This window comes from Heloderma suspectum, chromosome 5, assembly GCF_057233095.1.
Source record: "Heloderma suspectum isolate Gila_16-S chromosome 5, 16-S_ref, whole genome shotgun sequence".
Classification (NCBI taxonomy): Eukaryota; Metazoa; Chordata; class Lepidosauria; order Squamata; family Helodermatidae; genus Heloderma; species Heloderma suspectum.
The window spans coordinates 235,216,060-235,234,987 of record NC_139462.1 but is presented as its reverse complement, the minus strand read 5'-3'; the positions used below and the strand labels follow the sequence as shown (position 1 = coordinate 235,234,987).

Below are 18,928 nucleotides of genomic sequence, written 5' to 3'. Positions count from 1 at the left end.
GGGCCTGGGGCGAGCAGCGCTGCCAGAGCGGCTGCCTAGGATGGCTGTGCTGGAATCCCCACCCCAGGAGCCTCAGGGAGAGGCGGGATGTCCGATGCAGGGCCTGGGGGGCCCTTCCAACTGTGGCAGCCCTCCCGAATTCAGTGGAGGGCTAGAGGAAGCGGCCCATGACCTGCTCTGCCTCCGGGGCTCATGAGAAGCCCTTTGCCTGCATGCGGCCTCCCCGTGCCCCAGGCCGCAGAGCCCAAAGGCCCTAGCCAAGCCCCGGCCCCCTACCTGGTTGATGTGCACGGAGGGGATGGAGGCGGCCGAGACGGAGGAGTGGCTGGGGGAGTTGGGCAGCGACTTGCAGGGCCCAGCGGAGAGCTGCTGCTTCTTGCGCAAGGCCACCACCTTCTGGGCCACTGGAAGGGAGGACAGAGACGCTCGTGTGGTGCCGGGCCATCGGGCCTCTTCAGGCCGAGGGGCACTTCGCCACAGGCTCAACTGGCTCTTCAGGGCGAGCTGCAGCCACAGGGACGCCACATGCCTCTGCGCAGCCACACTCCGCGCGCAGGGAGGGGGGGCCACATCTCGGGGCTTCTCCCCTCCCCCCGCTCCCAGAGTAGGTCAGAGGACAGGAAAGGGCACTCGGGGGGAAGGGGCTTAGCCCCGAGCGAGGCTGGAAGGGCCGGAGCAGAAGAGCCGAGGGCGCGGCCCTTTCTCGCCACACGCCGCGCTTGGGCAGCTGCTCAGAGGGCGCCCGGTGTGCAACGCGCCAGCGACCTACCGAGCGCAGTGCCGCAGCAGCCACTGCCCCCCGTGGCTTCTGGAAAAGGAGGCGGCGCCACGGGCTGCCTTGCGGCCGGGAGCCAGCACGCGGGCGAAGGCTGCGGGCTCGCCCCCGCGCCCCAGGAGCCCTGCCGCCCTCACGGGCTTGCCGCCCCCGCGCTCACCGTCCTGGAAGACCCGCTCCACATTCAGCCCGTACGTGGCACAGGTCTCGTAGTAGGTGCAGCGCTTCAGGTCGTTGGAGAGCTTCCTGGCGCGCGAGTCGTCAATCACACGGGGGTTGGTGGCGCTGATAGCATCTGCGGACAAGGGGGGGTTAGGGGAGCCGGCGGCCTCCCGCCTGCCCCGGACAGGGAAGGGGTGCTGGCTGCTGCCCACGCCAGGCAGTGCTGAGGGGCCTGGCCGCCGCCTCCCTCGGAGCCCCCAGCTGCCAGGTGGCCTGGGCCGCCGCCGGGGGTGGGGTGGGGGGTGGGAAGCTCTCCCTCTAGGCTGGGGGAGGGGTGCAGGCAGGCAGGCCGAGCAGCCTTGGCCTGGGCGGAGGAGGGCAGGGCGGCAGCACTGAGCGGCCCCCGCCTCTGGCTGCTGCTGGATGCAACGGGGAGCTCTGACCCCCGCCCAAGCACAGCAGCGGCAGGAGTGGGGGGCGAGGGCAGGCAGCAGGACCCCTCTGCTGGGAGCAGAAGCACCCCTGCGTGTGCATGCGCAGACCACCCCCCTGCTGGCCACATGCACAAGGCATCCAGGAGCAGGAGCAGACCCCCTTCCAAAGGAAGCCCAGGCCCCCCTCCCTCCCTCAGAGGTGGCACCCAGGAAGGCCTCCTGGCACGGGGACGGTGCCCCTCATCAAGCATGCCGGGGGCGGGGAGCCTCTTCCTGCCAGTCACTTTGATCCCAACCCAGCCACTCCTCAGCTTTCCCCTCGGGATCCAGAAATCACCCCCGCCCCCCTGCTGCCCTCCCCACTGGAGTCAGGGCCTGTGTGCGAGAAACGGCTCTTCCGCACGACAGTCCCTTGCTACGCCTCTCGCGTCTGCCCCCTTGCTCGGCAGCCAGCCCGCCGTCCGATGCCAGACTGTACGGAGGCATCAGGAACGTGGGTTGTGTTGCACAAACTGCTGACTGCAGCCGGGTTATGCCACAAAGAGCTGTCCTGTCGAGCGCTCCTGTCCTGGGCTCCAGCCATGCCCCGTGAGGATGCTCCCTCCATTTCCCCTGCTCCCCTCCCAAAAGGACACTGTGCGGCCACTTCATGGACTGTTTGGGGAGAATGCCCCCCCCTGGAGGCATTCAGGAGCAAGCTGGGCAGCCGTCTGTCGGGGATGCTCAGACTTGGATTCCTGCATGGAGCAGGGGGTTGGACTCGATGGCCTTGTAAGCCTCTCCCAACCCTATTATGGTATGATTCTATGAATTCTGACCCCTTATTTCCACCCCCCAAAACCCGTTTTTCTGCATCTACAAACCTTGGGATTCCATCTAGGCCCCTCTTGTCCCCCATGACTGAGCACCTGAGTTTGCTGTCAGTCTAGATGATGATTTTATTTATGTTTATGCTATGCGACACTGAGCGCTTTTAGCTATAGGGCAACTGATAAATCTCAGACATAAATCAATAATCAAAAAACAATAATGAACCGTAATTGTTTAATGGAGACCAAGCTCAACCAAGGGCAGTTTCCAGAGATGCCCAGAGAGCTCTTCCTGGCTGAACACAGCACATGGGGATGGGGGGGTGGCACAGCGAGGGTGGGACCCCACCCTGGGCCACACACATCCAATGTGGGGCCGGCACAGGGGGCCCTGCGTGCATGGCTGGGCTCCCTGAGACAGCAGGTTCCCCAAGCACACCGAGAAGCCCATGCGCAGAGGGCGGGTGCATCGCAGCCCCACAGCGTCCTCATCGCCGCCACGCCATGCAGCTTACAGGATCCGAAGGCACGAAGAGGTCTGCACGGCAGCCAGCAAGAGGCCGTCGCCACACTCCAGAGCAGCCTATCAAGCACACGCTCGGCACACTCCGCCCAGCTCTCGCCCCGCGAGGGAAGGAGCCGGTGTCTGGCCTGTCCCTCTCTGGCCGGGCTGTAGGGGCTCGTCCTCCCGCCCAAACCAGTGCCCACGCAAGGAGGGCTGGGGTGGGCTGGGGAGAAGGGAGCTGGCTTCCCCTTCTCCTGGGCAGGCCCATTGGGTGGGACGTCATCTGATGTGATGCGCGGGGGGGCCTTCCACCAGGGCCCCCCACATCTGCCATCACTCATTATGGAGTCCAGGTACAGGGAGAAGTTGGCCTTGCAATGGCCCGGGGGGGGGGATGTGTAGCCCTCCCTTGTGTGATGGGAGTTTTGGCCTTCAACTCCCATCATCCCTTGCCACTGGCTATGCTGGGTAAGGCCGATGGGAGTGGCAGACAAAAGCAACTGGGGGGCCAGCTGTTGCTTCCCACCCCCACCTTGGGGGACTTCCCAATTCCACGCCCGCCTCTGCGCTGCCCGCTCGTCCGCTGTCACGGAGGGTGGCTGACGGCCCGCCCCGCCCCGCCCGCTCACCTTGCGTGCCCACCAGCACCATGGGCACCTCGGAGGTGTTGCGGCAGCTGCAGAGGCGCAGGTAGTAGTTGTAGACCGTCTGGAAGCTGATCTCATCCTCCAGGCTGAAGACAAAGACCACGGCATCCACCCAGGCTGCGAACTGGAGGGCAGAGGGCAGAGGGCGGGGCTGTCAGGGCGGGGCGGGGCCCCAGCGGCCTCCAGCCAGGCACCGTGCAAGCAGGGCTGCCTGGGAAAGAGCCAGCAGCCACGGCTGGAGGGCATGGCGCACGGGTTCTCGGCGAGGCTTGCAGGCGCCATTGCTGGCCAGCCCGCTGCTGCCACGTTCAGGCGCGGCTTCCGGAGCGCTGTGCGAGGGCCTCCGAAGCCACACCGCCCGCGCAGCACCCTCCCCCTCTGCAGGCCCATTGCAGCACGCCAGCGGGCAGGAGGCCGGCTAAGGCCGCCCTCTGCCAGCCCCAGCGCGCGCCGGGCAGAGCTCAGCTACGGCCAGGGTAGCACGGGCCCCGCAGAGCCCAACGCCCCGGTCTTGCTCGGAATGGTCTCCTCGGGGGGGGGGGGGCAGCAGGAAGAGGGGCTCAAGTCTTACCTGCAGCTCCGGAGGGCCCCCTTCGTCACGGATCAGCAACAGGTAACTCTGGCCATCCACAACAATCTCCTTCTTGAACCGGCCACCTGGAGACGCCGCCCGGGAGGGAGGGAGAGGCTGAGCCGAGGCCGCAGGCGCAGAGCACTTTCCAGACACGATGTCCGCCTGCGCACTGCCCACAGCCCTCGCCTCCTGCAGAGCCCTGCCCTGCCCCTGGGAGACAGAGCCCTGGGCTGGGATCGGGAGGCTAGAGTTCAAGTTCCACCAGCTCTGCCAGGGAGAAGTTATTTTTTCTCAGCCTCAGGCTTCCTCTCCATCGAAACTGGAATGCGGGGGGCAGCGTTCTAACAGTACTCCCCATGGACTCCCCACCCCCGATATAACAAATCTAAGTCAATCCCTCCTCCTGGGGCCACCACCAGCTCCTGTCCTTTGGCGGGAGGAGTGCCTCTCCCTCTCCGGCTGCTGGAGATTCACCAACAGTCTATTCATATCTCTCAGCTCGCGCCTGATATTCTCGCAGCCCCTTGCAAGTGCCAAAAAGGGCCCCCTTAGAAGTCTCCTGCCCGGAGGATTTGAACAAACAACATGGCAAATAAGGACACAGACTGGAAGGGAGAGAAACAGGCACAGGAAACAGAAGGTGGCAACCAGACTAAAACATCGGCTTCGCAGCAGCGTCAGGACATCAATGGGGGCAGCAGAGATGCAACAAGATGTAGCGATGGCTACCAACCTGGATGGCCTTAAAAGGGGATTAGACAAATTCACAGAGGAGGGGGTTATCAAGGACGCCTAGTCCTGATGGCTGCATATCACCTCCAGGACAGAGGACGCATGCCTATCACTGCCAGTTGCTGGGAACACAAGCGTGGGGGGGGGGGTCTCTTGCACCTGTGGGCTTCCCATGGGGACCTCTGGTTGGCCACCGTGGGAACAGAATGCTGGACTATATGGGCCCCCTTGGTCTGATCCAGCTCCAAGGCTTTTCTTTCTCAGTGATGGGGGCCCCCGTTGCATGATGAGGACCACTCCTTCCAGGCAGATACAGAGCAGCCTCATACTCTACTCTAAGGGAGACACAGCATGGATGCGCATCGCCAGGGAGATTCCAGCCAAGCCAAAGGCCGACTCACTCTAGGAAGCCAAAAAAACCAGTGGGACGGACTGGCAGCACCACTCCTGACCAGCCAGAGAGCACCCTTCTTCTTGCGGCTCCCAAGATTTAAATTAACCCTCTGCGGAAAGCCGAAGAGACGACTGGAGTGACTCATGAGGCAAGCTGTAGTGCCAATACCAGCAGAGCTTGGGAAAGACGTCAGAAATGACTTCTGCGTTCTAGGAGCAGTTAATTTGGAAGCTGGGCTCCTGCAGCCAGGAATGGAGGCTACAGCCGGGTGATGCCGGTCTGCCTGTGCCTGGAAGCACCTGACACCTGCAGATGAATGGGGGGGCACTCTCCGAGGAAGAGAGACTCTGGCCTAGCAGAAGAGGTTCCTTGAATTCCAAGTGCCATCCGTGCCGCATGGCAAACTGGTTTCCCCTTCTTCTCAGCCTTGGCTGTCCTGGGCAGATCAGATCCGAGCACACAAGAGAAGCCATGTTGCTGTCGCTGACATATGCAGCAAAGACAACCGCACAGGGATGGTAGCAACCTACAGCCACAGAGAGCCACGCACGTGTCTCAATGACGTCGTGCCAGTTTTAAACTTTGATATCCCACCATTCTTGCCTGAGGACAACCCGCAGATACCCTTCAGCACTCCATTGCTGGTCCCTCCCTCTGCGGCCCATCGCTCACCTTCCGGGGACTCCTCCTGCACATAGGTGCCTGTCAGGTAGCGATGCACCAAGGCCGACTTCCCGCTGGACAGGTTGCCCACAATCCCCTGCAACACAAAAGCAAGGCTGAGCACCACCCCTGCTCCCGCCCAGCCCACTCGGGTGGCGGAGCCTGGATGGAGACCCAGCACGGCAGGGCTGAAGAGGCTCTTTCGACCCAGGGGCCAAATCCCCCCTCAGGAAAGCTCTCGGGGGCTGCATTCTAGTGGTGGATGGGGCCAGAAAATGGCTGAGGCCAAAACACCAGCATGTTTTTGCTTAAAGGTCTTTTTGCCAGTAGCAAAGCCTGGGGGCGGTGGGGATCTCAGTCGCTTAGAACGGGGGAAAACAGCAAAAAAGCCAGGAAGCCTCCCAACGGCCAGTGGTCGGGAGGGTGCGTGCCGGACATCCAGCAAGGGCCTGCGCCTGACTTGCGAGACGGCGTGAACGCTGCGAACCGAGGAAGTGTGCGCCGCAAGCAGGCCCAGCCCAGTGCCTCCGCAGGTGCCTGTCGAGCAAGGGGCAAGAGGGGGCAACCAGTGCCTGCTGCTACAGCAGAAGGAGTTGGGGGAGGAGGTCTCCAGCTTCTGCTGGAGCATGAAATTTTATTTATTTAATTTATTTATTAAATTTATTAATCGCCCGTCTGGCTGGTCACCCAGCCACTCTGGGCAATGCACAAAGTATATAATAAAACAGTTTAAAACAGTAACATTCTACAGTAAAACCATTTTCTAAAATACCCTAACCCACCCAATGCCTGCCTGAACAACCAAGTTTTCAGTCCGTGGCCGAAGCTCATTAAAGAAGGGGCATGGGGGAGTTCCCTAGGGAGGGAGTTCCACAGAGTGGGGGCCACCATAGGTAAGGCCCTCTCCCTCGTCCTCACCAGTCTAGCTGTCCTGGCTGATGGGACGGAGAGAAGGCCATCCGAGGCTGATCTTGTTAGGGGACCCTCAAATCTACACTGGACACCTGGGGTGCAATCAGAGCCAAAGCCTTTGCTAAGTGGTCCAGAAGGGCTCGCTCCAAGAAGACAGTGAGTCTGTGCCCGTCTGAGGAACAGGGTAAGTTTCTTGCTTGGCGGGAGTGGGGAGGCAGTTTGCCACCACTGTGGGGATGGTTCTCTGCACAGGCAGACCCTTGGTCCTCCGCCCGACCGTGCATCCATCCACCCTCAGGCCTGGCACGGAGCAGAAGGGGCCATGGCTGAGCGACTGTGCCCGGGGCTTCCGGGGCTTTGCCCACGGATCCATTTCCAGAGGCCTAGGTCAGCTGCTGGACATGTGCAGGGGCGGAGGGAGGCATGTGTGGAGTGCACACCCCTCCCATTCTTACCCCGCCAATGGGGCTCTGGCAAAGGGCCTCCAGGGACCTGGAGCACTGCTTCCCCGCGACCTCGGCCTGCAGAGGAGGACCGCGCCCGGCAGCCTCTGCTGATGGCGAAGAGCCCCTGGCCACTCCTGGTGCTGCTGGAGGCAAAGCAGAGGGCAGCCGCCACCTGGCATGCCCCTCGCGCCACTGAAGCCAGGATCGGAGCACAGCCCACGCAAGGACTCACCCACCCACCCAGGCCCTTCCTGCGACACCACTCTGCTGAGAGACGCACGGTGGTCGCCCAGCAGGTCAGGCGTCCTCCCGAGACCGAAGACGGCCGTGGGCGCATTGAGACTCCAGGAGCACGGCCCCCTTCTGCCTTCTCAGCCCCTGCCAGGCCCCACTAGTCTGTGCTCACCCCTGGGAGAATGCCGCCGCCGCCCCGGCACTCCGAAGACGCCCTTGGAGCCTCTCGGGCTGCAGGCTCCGCTGCTGTGCCGCCCCGCCTCGCCCCTCCTCTCCCGGAGAGTCGGCCTCCTTGCATGAGGGAAACGTCAGCCCCACGTCCATCTGTCCAATCTGCCCCACGCAGTTAGGCGTGGAAAGAGAACCGCCTGCAAGCGGATCCCTGCCCTGCCGTTGCCCAGAAGGTGGCGCTCTCTGCCTTTCCAGACAGACAGTGAGCCCCAGCGGCTACGAACGAGTTAAACTCCTCTCCAGGTAATTTGGGAATTCTTGACTGGATAAGCTCATCCCAGACACTCTCTATCCTGCAGAGTCCATGGGACCTTAGCAGCTCATGCTTTGGGTTTGTCAGGCATCTCTTGGGTTGGAGAGAGCTCCCTTTCTGGGCCTTTACACAGCAATGTGCTTCTTCCGAGCCCATGTGTGGGGAGGGGGCACTGGCCTTGGATCCTTGGTTGAGCCCCGCCCCCTCCCCTCAGGTGGGAAAATCCTGACTGGCTGGCACTCGTAAGCCTGTCCCCGAGCTCGACAAGGTCAGCTTTCTGAAGCACACAGGCCCCATTTCCCACACCTTCAAAAACACACGCACCGCAGCAGCAGCGAAGGATCTGCTCTTCGGACAGCAGCATCGGGCTGCCAGCTGCTGCCCTGTCTGGCCAGACACTGCAGAGCAGGATGGAGCGAGACAGAGGTGCCGAGTTCCTCGGGCGACTCACCTTCAGTGGGACAGGGCTGGCCCACCGCTCCCTGGCTCAGTCGCCCACGGCTGGGTGGCCAGCAGGCTCAGGCCCACTGATGGGGCCCTGCTAAAAACACCGGGTGCAGGGAGAGGCCATCCTGCATGCTCGGCAGTGAGCCCCACCTCCAGTCTGCTCTGGGTGCAGATGCAAAGCCACCCCACTGTCTCGTGCCCTCCTATGGCCCAGTTACATGTGTGTGTGTGTACGGGTGGTGGGGGGGTGTTCCTTGTTGAAGGCAAGAACAAGAAGTGCCAACCACCACTTGGGGGGCAGCACTCATCGCAGACACATCAGCCCCCACCTTTGATCTAACGGAGCGAGAGGGTCAGGTCACCTGTCCACAGCCAGCAGCTGACCCAGCCTCTCTCCCAAGTCAAGCTGGGGCGAAGGAGCACGCGCACCCCCCACGGAAAGCTACTCACCACTTTGAGCTCCGGCACTGACCGGCTCAAGGTCCATTCCTGGCTGTTCACAAATGAATCTGCAGAGACAGAGAGAGAGAGACCTTGAGGGGCCACCATGAGCCAAACAGACCATGCTCAGGAACGCCAGCTAGTCGCCCAAGCCTCAGGCAGGTCAGTGCCTGGACAGGAGGCAGCCACGGAAGCGAGCAGAAGGGGGGCGGGGGAGATGAGCCTCATCCACCATATTTGCTTACATAGTAAACAATAGTGACAGAAGGCCCAGTTTTCCTTTTATGAGATATCGACTGCAAGGCCTGGAACAATCATCTCTTCCCTAACACATCCCAGCAACAAAATGCTTGCCTAAAAACAGGAGAAACTGAAGGGTGGCGTGGCCCTCCTCAGGCACCCCCGCCCACCCGAGGAGCAGCAGCAGACCCTCCTCTGTGCCCCCGCAGGCTTGGTCTGGCGGCCTGAAGGCCCACGGAGCAGCACTGCAGCCGCAGGAGCCAGGCCAAGGGGGCACGGCCTTCGTTTCGCGTGGCAACACAGGCAGCAGCACCCAGGTGGGGTTGGGGGAGAGCAGGGGCCCAGAGCTGAGAGCTGCCCAGTGGCACAGACAACGCTCCATCCAGCGAGGGGTCAGCAGAAGAGATGAAGACCCCTCCCCCCAAAGGCCTGAGGAGGGCCTGGCCCCAAACGCCTGGCTTCCTCTCCGCGCACTGAGCCAGTGCTTTGCCCAGGCACCCTCGGGGCCTTTCCTCACCCCGATCCCACCCGGAGCGCCTTCTGGCCAACAACAGTGGCAGAGCAGCCGAGGCAGGGAGGGCTTTTTGTGTTTTGTTTGGAAAATGGCGCAGCTGTCGTAGGAAGTCTGTCTTCGCTTGTCTGGGTTTTCTTGTTTCTAATGGGTATTAAGTGTTATGATTACGTCAGCCCCTTGCAAGAGCTCTGCCCTAAAAAGTGCCCTACAAATAAATACATAAATATAAGATTCCAAAATTCATATTAGTGAAATACCTCAACTGGACCAAACAATCACAAAACAGTGCAAGCTTTCGAGATCTCCCGATCTTTTCATCAAGTGAGGGGTTACAAAAACAGGTTTGGGGAGGAGGAATAGGGGAGGGGGGGGAAACCGAACATGACGGTCACAGTTTCCGCATGTTCAGAGTCCCAAGATGATGTGGGGTGGGGGGAAGGGGTCTGCAGATGTTCAAACTGGGCTCTGCGGGTCATGGTTACAGGCTAGACTGGAAGCTGTGCCTAGGATTGCTGGGAACCAGAAAGGGGGAAACGGCGGATCCCTCATTTTGGAAATATAAAATCCTGTTGTTACTCAAGACGTGTTTCCATGCTGGGCAAAGCCCACAGACCTCCAGCAGAACTTTTGCCACTTTGACCAGTGGATCCATTTCTGGTTCTCAGCAAGCCCAGGTGCAGCTGCAGTTCCACCCGGTGGCTTTCAGGACCATCAACCTGGGCATCCTTCTGGGCCACGTGGCAGGGCTGAGCCTTGAGGCCCCTCCTTGAAGCAGCTGCAAAGGAGCAATGGTCAGCAAAGTAATGCTAAATCCCTCTCCCACCCCCACCCCATTTCGGTAAGCACATATGTTTATTTGATATATTTATCCAAGTGTTATTTGCTTCTATGGCCTGTACTGGAAACATCTGAGAGTTAAGAAACAAAGAATTCCCATTCTCTCCATCACAGAACAATTCTGGTTATATCCTCCAGGCCATCACAGAACCAGAAGTCCCATTATACAGGTTAGAATTCCTGGTTAAGTACAAAAAAGGGCCACAGTTATAAAAACCGATAAGAAATTAGGGAACAAACACACAACTGTAAATGGGTTAGGTAAAGTTAGTATAATGTTGTAACAATATGAAAACTCACAATGAATGTAGCAGGTGTTAGCAATCTATTTAAAATAGGATTGTTGTTGGAACAATATAATTATACATACGAAAACAATGTGAATACAATTGTACATATATTGGAAGATAACAGAAGCATCTGTATCACAGGTATATACATATTAATATTATACTTTGTTCAAAGGATCTTAAAGTCTATCCAAAAATCCTGTTTCGCATATGAGTTGCTTCTTCAGATAAGTAATAACTGTAAAGATATTAAGATCTATAGTTATATATATATGCACACATTATTTTTATATTCACATTAGTTGTCAGTTATCATAATATGTACACGTACAAACTCACCGTCCTTAGACTCAACAAAAAACGCTGTGACAGTACTGTAATCTGAATAGTTTTTTCATAGAGCTTCACAGAGCTAAGAAAGGACAACATGTAAAGCATACAGTATCAGTACACCACCGAGTTTCTTTGAAATGAGACACACAGTGACCAAACAAACCTCAAACCACAGGCTGATAATCTCTCCTGCTCTAATGTCGGTAAGTTGAGTCGGCAGCTGTGAGCACACCAATTCCTAACAGGTTTTAAATACCCAGTGCTGAAGAAAGGCCAAGTCATCCACATTGCTATTAAAGGTATAGCGTTTGGCTTCATATGCAATCAAATAAATATCCCCAATACAAATGCCTTTATATATTACACATAAGATGTCAGATCTTATGATCATTAACTGACAACTAATGTGAATATAAAAATAATAATGTGTGCGTGCGTATGTGCCTATGCATGAACACACACGTGTCTGTATGTGCATATGTGTGCATATATATATATATGACTATAGATCTTAATATCTTAATATCTTAACAGTTATTATCTATCTGAAGAAGCAAGTCATATGTGAAACAGGATTACACCGGATTCCTGTAAAGACTTTTTGGATGGACTTTAAGGTCCTTTGAACAAACTATAATATTAATATGTATATACTTGTGATACTTTCCCAGTACTAACGTATGGCTGTGAGAGCTGGACTATAAGGAAGGCTGAGCGCCGAAGAATTGATGCGTTCGAACTGTGGTGCTGGAGAAGACTCTTGTGAGTCCCCTGGACTGCAAGGAGGTCAAATCAGTCCATCCTAAAGGAAATCAACCCTGAGTGCTCATTGGAAGGGCAGATGCTGAAGCTCAAATATTTTGGCCACCTAATGCGAAGAGAAAACTCCCTGGAAAAGACCCTGATGCTGGGAAAGACTGAAGGCAAAAGGAGAAGGGGACGGCAGAGGATGAGATGGCTAGATAGCATCACCGATGCAATGAATATGAATCTGAGCACACGCCGGGAGAGAGCGGAGGACCGGAAGGCCTGGCGTGCTATGGTCCGTGGGGTCACAGAGTCGGACACGACTTAACAACAACTTGTGATACAGATGCTTCTGTTATCTTCCAATATATGTACAGTTGTATTCACATTGTTTTCATATGTATAATTATATTATTCCAACAACGATCCTATTTTAAATGTATCACTAACACCCACTACATGCATTGTGTGTTTTCATATTGTTACAACATCATACTAGTATTACCTGACCCATTTACAGTTGTGTGCTTGTTCCCTAATTTCTTATCAGAATTCCTGGTTATACAGAATAGTTCTGGGGGGCTGGGAGTCAGTGTCCCCCCCCCCGATCTATTCTGCTTGGGTCAGACTGCATCTGGAGTACTGGGCCTGGTTCTGGGCACCTCACAGATTAATAAAGGAGACTGAGAAACCGGACTGCCTCCAGACGAGGGTGATGGAGATGGTAGGGGACCGGAGACCACATCCGATGAGGAAGGCCCAAATGGCCTGGACCTGTTTTGCCTAGGGAAGAGGCACCTCAGCAGCGCTACGGCAGCTGTGGTCAAATAATGGGGGGGCATCATGTGGTGCAGAGGTTGAACCTCGGGGCCCCCTGTCCGGAGCTCTCAGAGGCGCATCCTCCCAAGCCCTGCAGCTCTTTGCTGGGCCAGGCTGAAGAGGCAGGCAGGCGGGAGGCTCAGCTAGGAGCCAGCAGGGACACCACCCAAACTGGCTAGACAGGTCTGGCTGATCTGGGCCTCTGCTGGGGCAGAAACCTCCCTGTTGTCATCGCCCTGCCCCCACGCTTCCAGAGGCAGAAGTGGACGTGGACACCACAGGCAGGGCAGGGGGGCATCTCCATCAGCCCTGCTCGGGCCGAAGGGTCCTTCGGGGGGGGGGGAGTGCAGCCCCTCCTGTCCTACAGCCATGCTCAGCTTCATGGAGCCCAGCAGGAGAGCAGTGCCTCAGCACTGGAGGCATTTTGGGATCCAGCATCCCCCCCCAGACTGGGTGGGACCACACCCAACATGCATGCCCGGGTCAAGCCACATGGGGAGAGGGGGAGGGAGGGCTGCTCTGCTGAGCCCTCAGCTCCGCTCCAGTCACACCTGGGCCCTGCCTAGACAGGCCAAGCCAGTCCTCTGCAGCAGAGGCCTGAACCCTGCTCCCCCATCACCCCACAGCCTCCGCAGAAAGAGAACCCTCTTGCCCCCAAGATGATGATGGAGGCTGCGAGAGGCTGCAGGGAGCCTGCCTAGGGGGTGGGGTGAGGTGCGTGTGCAAAATCCCAGCAGAGAGGGAGCAGCAACGGAGCCCCCACATCCTCTCCTGACCAGCCAGGTTGACAGGGCTGCTCTCACCTTGACACCCCCTGACAGCTCATCACATTTGTGATTTCTCTTCTCTGCCACCACCTCTCCCTCCACCTGCTCCTGGATTCATTCATCATTTCATTATTTTCTTTATTTACTACATTTCTATACTGCCTAATAGCCAGAGCTTCCTTGGCAGCCACAAAACAAATCTTGAAACCATAATAAAACATAATATAAAAACCTAAAAAGCTTAAAAGCACAGAATAAAATAATTGGTAAAAACCAAAGTAAAAGCCATCAGCATTGCAAAAGAATTTAAAATGCACTAACACCAATTTATAAAACAGAAAAGCTAAAACGCTTGGGAGAATCAAAAGGTCTTCCTTCACACCACAAAACACTACAAGGTAGGTGCCAGGCGAGTCTCTCTGGGCAGGAATTCCACAAGCAGGGTGCCACCATGGAAAAGGCCCTATCCTTAGGAGGTATCTGCCTCACCTCATTCAGGTGGATTTGGGGAAGCAGAGGGGTTCCAATGACTGTTGATGACAGAAAACAATCGCCTTCCACACACAGAGGACCACAAGCCCAAGGCTGTCGCCGCAGGAGGCTCTGATGACAGAAACAACACCCCATGCATTGCATCATGCTGCCAGGATTTGGAGCACCCTTTGCTTAGTAGAGCAAGGATGGGCTGGCCAGAGAAAGCTGGTGCTGAGCCATCAACGGTGGCGTGGGAGGGGCACTCTCATCCACTGCAGCTTATCTGGGAGGGGGGAGCCATCCTGCACCTTCAAGCTCTGCAATCCATTTTCTATTTTGTAGCATGACCCTGATTTCCAGCAACGAAATCCAGAGGTGAAGTGCCAACGGGGGCAGGGCACAGGAGAGGTGTGCCCAACACAAAATGCCCCCGTTACTCTCCAGACCCAATTCATGGAAAAATCAACCGGTGCAGCCATTTTGGGGAGGGGCTATCACTCAGTGCCTCTGCATGCAGAAGACCTGGGTTCCACCTCTGTCCTCCCCAGTTAGAAGGATCAGGTAGCAGCAGGTGATGGGAACAGCCCTGCTCAGCCAGAGACCCTGGAGACCATGAGAGGAGGCCATGCTGGGCTGGGCACACAGAGAACCTGGCCCTGAATAAGGCTGCTTCCTAGAGCCCAAGGATGGAGGTTTCCTGGCTCTGTTCCTGCCTCACATCTGCACTGGGACCAATCCCTGGGGCAGACACACTGGACCACTCTTGCTCCCACATGGTGTCCAATTGTGTGCACACAAAGGCCACATTTGGGGGCTTTGGAAAGCCACACCAAGCACAGGAGGTCTGTGGTTCAGGTAGCACTACTAACTGGCATGAGCCAAACGAGATGATAAGTAACAGCTGTGGAGAGTTTTGTTGGGAAAGTGGCAGGGGAGGAGAGGGTCAGAAACTCCCTCCCCACCCCTGGCAGTCTTGATGCTGCTTGCTCCCCTCCCCGCCACTCTTCACCTTTTTAAGATGTGCATCAATCGCCTGCCCACAGCTGACAGCATGTCTAGGGTGGCCCCATCTCCAGCCCCCAAACAGCGCACCCTCTGAGGGAGCAAAAGTGAGCAAGCAAGCAAGAGCACGGCAGGGACCCCTAATCCCGCTGTGCCACATCCCGTAAAACGAGGGAGTGAGACCGGAAAGACGGGGCCGAGAGGAGGCGCCGCAGCCACAGCATCTCCACGAAGGTGTCAGAGGCAGCCCAGCAGCTGGGAAAGAACGCCTGCCTGCCTGGGCGAGATGGGCCATGGGGCCGGCTCTGGCAGCTTCAGAGGGCACCACTGCCAACACACTGAGCGTGGGATCAAGGGGCCAGCAGAGGCCTGGCAGCCTGGCCAGCCACCACACAAGGCAGCTGCGACTGGGGAATGCATGCCAGGAAGCCCAACGCCCTTCCCCAACAGGCTGGCGAGACAACGAAGAGGCTTCCAGCGACAGCTGCCACAGGCCACATTTCTCCAGGCTGCTCCTCTGCCCTGCAACTGGAAAGGCCGGATGGAGGCATGGCTGAAGTGGGCTCCTGCCTGCCTGCCACACCCCACAGCAGTCTCCTACGCCAGGGGTGAGCTGCCAGGAGTGGGGCAGGAGGAGGGCCATGGCAGGGCGATTCCTGGCCCACAAGAGGGAGTGGCTACCTGAGCCCCAGTCCCAGTCTGAGACACGCGGGGGAAGCTCCCTGCCCTACAGAGAAAGGCCGCTACTTCCTGGGGAACACACGGGCAGAGCTGGGCACGGCGAGCGGGGACGAGGTGCCTTCACACGGTCCGTCGCAGAATCACAGCATGGGCAAAGGCCGGCTGGAGCACAAAGGCGCCAACTGGCAGCCCCCGGACTGCATCCAGCCCAAGATAGCTGACCGGGCCCCAGGCACCAGCTCAATTCTGCACAAGTCAGAGCAGCCCAACCTGGCAGCAAGCCTCTCGGGGCAACTGCGCGAGCATTTGGGGCTGCTCCGCCCGGCAACAGTCCAGCCAACAACAGGGAGAAGGGGAGGCGGGTGGGTGGCTCCTCGGGCCAAGCGAAACCCCAGCCAGCTGACCAGCAGCCCTGCAGCGGCCTGGGGGCCATGGAGAGGATCCCGATCGCAGGCCCATGCGGCTGAGCACTGACCACGGCCTGGGAATCTTCCAGGCAGGCTCCCTCCTGCCCCAGTCGGAGGCTGCCAGGAAGGGGCCTGGGGCCACTGCTGCCTGGCCAGCCAGCTGGCCCTTGCGAGGACTCTCCGGGACGGCTCCTACCCACTGCCCCTCCGCCAAGCAGCTCCCCCATTGCTTGCCTTGGCCTCAGAGAGGAGGGTGGCCATTACTACTCCCCTCCCCAGGCCAGAGATCAACCCCACAGCGGCCAGCCATGCGGGTGGCCGCCTCTCCGGCCAGCAGAGCATCGCGGCCGCCTCCACGCTTGGCCTCCAGGCACAGGGTCTGCCGTGCCCATCCCGACACTTCATTCACAGCCACCCCTTCAGTGGACCCAGGGAGGCGCCGCAGCTGCTCCAGAGAAGAAGGGCGATCCCCCCGCCCACCGCTGCGCCCCGCCCAGTTCTCTGCTCCTTCACAGCTCTGTTCTGACCCTCCAGCCAACCTCTCTGCCCCCCGTCTCATGAGAATGACCACCAGTGGGCAAGAACCCAGATACTTCTGCGGAGTCCCCTGGTCCAGCAAACACCTCCGTGCTCAGCAGGGCACAGTCTGAAGGCACACGAGGCGGCCGCTGTGCGGAGGCTAAGCAGTCCTGGGTCTGGCCAGTGCTTGGAGGGGAGGCCACCTGGGAGCCCCAGGGAGCCACCTTGAGTTCTACGATGGAAAAAAGGTGAGACAGAAAGGCAATAAAAATAAAGGAGCCCCCCCCATGTACACCCCCCTTCCTCCAGCTCTCCAAGAGGGTTGGAGACAGTGCCCCCCTCCCCTGTTTAAGAGACTGTTAATTGCGATTCAATTGTTGCGATTCAATTATATTACAACATCAGCCCCCGCCCCCCGGCAGAAAAGGGGCCTCCAAGGAAACAAAGCTGCGCATTTCTTCCTTGGACCAAAGAAGCAGTGCAGCGCGTTCAGCAGGCCTGCCCAGAGATCTTCTGTGCAGACACCCCGCCCCCAGCAAAAAAAGCCCGGGGGTGGGCGTAGGCAAGAAAGATGCAGCCCCTCTGCCCCCAACCCACTCAGGTTAGGGATGAAGTTAGAAGAGCCTGGTTAAGCCCCCGCCCTCAAGAAACCACACAGATGATGGGGGGGCACTTGGATGCCAGACCCATCCTCCCAACCCAAAGGCCCGGCAACAAACATGTGGCAACATTACGGAGCTTCCCAGCAACCCGGGTAGTGGGGACCCTTCCCTGCCCTGGGCGGCAGCTGCTCCCCCCTCCCAAGGTATGTGCTGGGGCCGACTCTAGTGCTGCCAACCCCTGCCCTAAGGGCCCCTCCCCAGCCTGCTTAAGGCTTGGGGCCCTCTGCTCTTCTCCTGCCTTGGAAACCCACCCGCCCACCCCACCTTTGCGTCAAAGGTGCACCTTCCGTCCTCCATGCAGCCATGGCTGCTGACACACCCTTGCGCGGGGCCTCCTCCACCCCCCACTCCTTGGCGTGCCTCCTGCCACCTCCAGCACGTGACATCACCGTCGCCGTCCTGCCCGGGCACGTCTCCCCCCCCCGCTGCCATTTCCCTGCCTCGCCTCTGCTGCCCCTGCTTCCCACTTCATCCACGCCCCCGCTCCCTGCAGCATCCCTTTTCCAGCCCCTCTCTTGCCAGCTGACCAGGCAGGCTGACGGGGGTGCGCGCGCACGTGGATTCGGCCCTCTGCCCAACAGCCTGTCCCCTGCTCCTCCTCATCTCCTCTTGCACCCTCTCCACCCACAGGAGCCAGGAGGTGGCCAGCAGCCAGCTCCACCTCTCCCTGCAGCTCAGCCAGCCAGCCATCTCCTGGACCCAGCCTTGCTGGGACCTCATCCTGCCCAGTCCCTGCACAACTGTGCAGTGCGGCTCCCTCAGGTCAGCCTAGGGCTGGCATACTCCAAATGTGCCCTGTGCCAAACACGCCGGGCCTCTCGCCATCCACTGCAGTCGTTCCCACAGGACCGCTCTCTTTCCTTCCTGTCCCAGCCAACGGGAGTCTTCAATCACACAGACAGCTCATTAAGTCACATTAGTTGCCATGGAAAACATGCCGATAGGACCAAGGTCACATAGTTCAAAGAGAGCCCCCTGCCCCAAGAGATCTTCCATCCAAGTTGCCTGGAGGGAAAATCTCACCAGTGTCCACCACACCACCCTACCGCTGCACAGAAGGAAAATAATGGCGGCTCCAGCTCCCAGGGGGTCTTTGTGGGACCAAGGAGTGGCTCCGGGGCCACTGGTGACGGCAGGAGCGAGCAGCAGCATGTGACACCCCAACCACCACGCTCCGGGGCACAGAAGCTTTTGCACAGCGGCCACACCCTGCCTTCCCCTTGGCCAGGAGAGCAGCCGTGGCAGGAATGGGTTGAGGGGCAGTGTCATTCTCTGTTGCCCGCCCAGCCCCCACTTACACCCAGACTCTCTTTCACACTCAAGGCGACCAGCCTGGCAACTGGCTGAGACCAGGGATTAGGTGTTCTGCAGGTGCCTTGAGTACCTCAGGATGGGCTACCAAGTCACCAACACAACCACAGTTACTCCACGTGCCGCAAGATCCGTGGTGGCTGCCTCCCCGTTTTCTGCATCTGAACTAACCTGTGGGGGGGGGCAGGTCTGACAAGAGGGGATCTGGTGCTGCTTGGTGCCTTGTGCTGCCATCCCTGCACGGGCTGGCTCTGCGGAGCTCTCCTCTTGGCACCTGCTGCCTCTAGGCTAGCTTTGCCTCCTCTCATGGTCTGAGAGCTGCTGGGGTCACTGGCTGCTGGAGTGTGGACAGCATTGGCCGAAATATAGGTTGCAGATTGTCATCCCCTTCCCATTTATTAAAGGGGCACAGAAGTGCGCCTTTAGTTAAGGTGAGTTGCCAACTCCCCCCCCCATTTCTGCCGTTATAAGCCTCAAGTTTCTACTGCTTACAAAAATGACACCCGTTGAGCTACTAACCCGAAACTTCATAACCTATCCAGTAAGGTCTACAACTGTACAAAATTTCAAACCAATCTGATAAAAACTGCCTCTGGTACAGCAAGTTAAATGTGCTGAAAATTTGTACTTTTTACTCCAAGCTGTGGCTCAGCATATTATATATTA

At 58.2% G+C, this 18,928-nt stretch overlaps 1 protein-coding gene across 2 annotated transcripts in view; it reads right to left on the bottom strand.

The window, feature by feature from the left end:
• LOC146345412 (arf-GAP with GTPase, ANK repeat and PH domain-containing protein 3-like) overlaps nt 1-18,928 on the bottom strand; it is a 123,267-nt gene that overhangs the window by 45,399 nt on the left and 58,940 nt on the right. For both annotated transcript variants that reach the window (XM_084859715.1, XM_084859714.1), the window contains exons 2-7: nt 8,669-8,727; nt 5,705-5,792; nt 3,904-3,989; nt 3,315-3,456; nt 936-1,070; nt 277-404 (exon numbers count right to left, since the gene is read on the bottom strand). In XM_084859715.1, the coding sequence (XP_084715841.1) occupies nt 277-404; nt 936-1,070; nt 3,315-3,456; nt 3,904-3,989; nt 5,705-5,792; nt 8,669-8,727 (638 nt within the window). The remainder of the gene's footprint in view (nt 1-276; nt 405-935; nt 1,071-3,314; nt 3,457-3,903; nt 3,990-5,704; nt 5,793-8,668; nt 8,728-18,928) is intronic.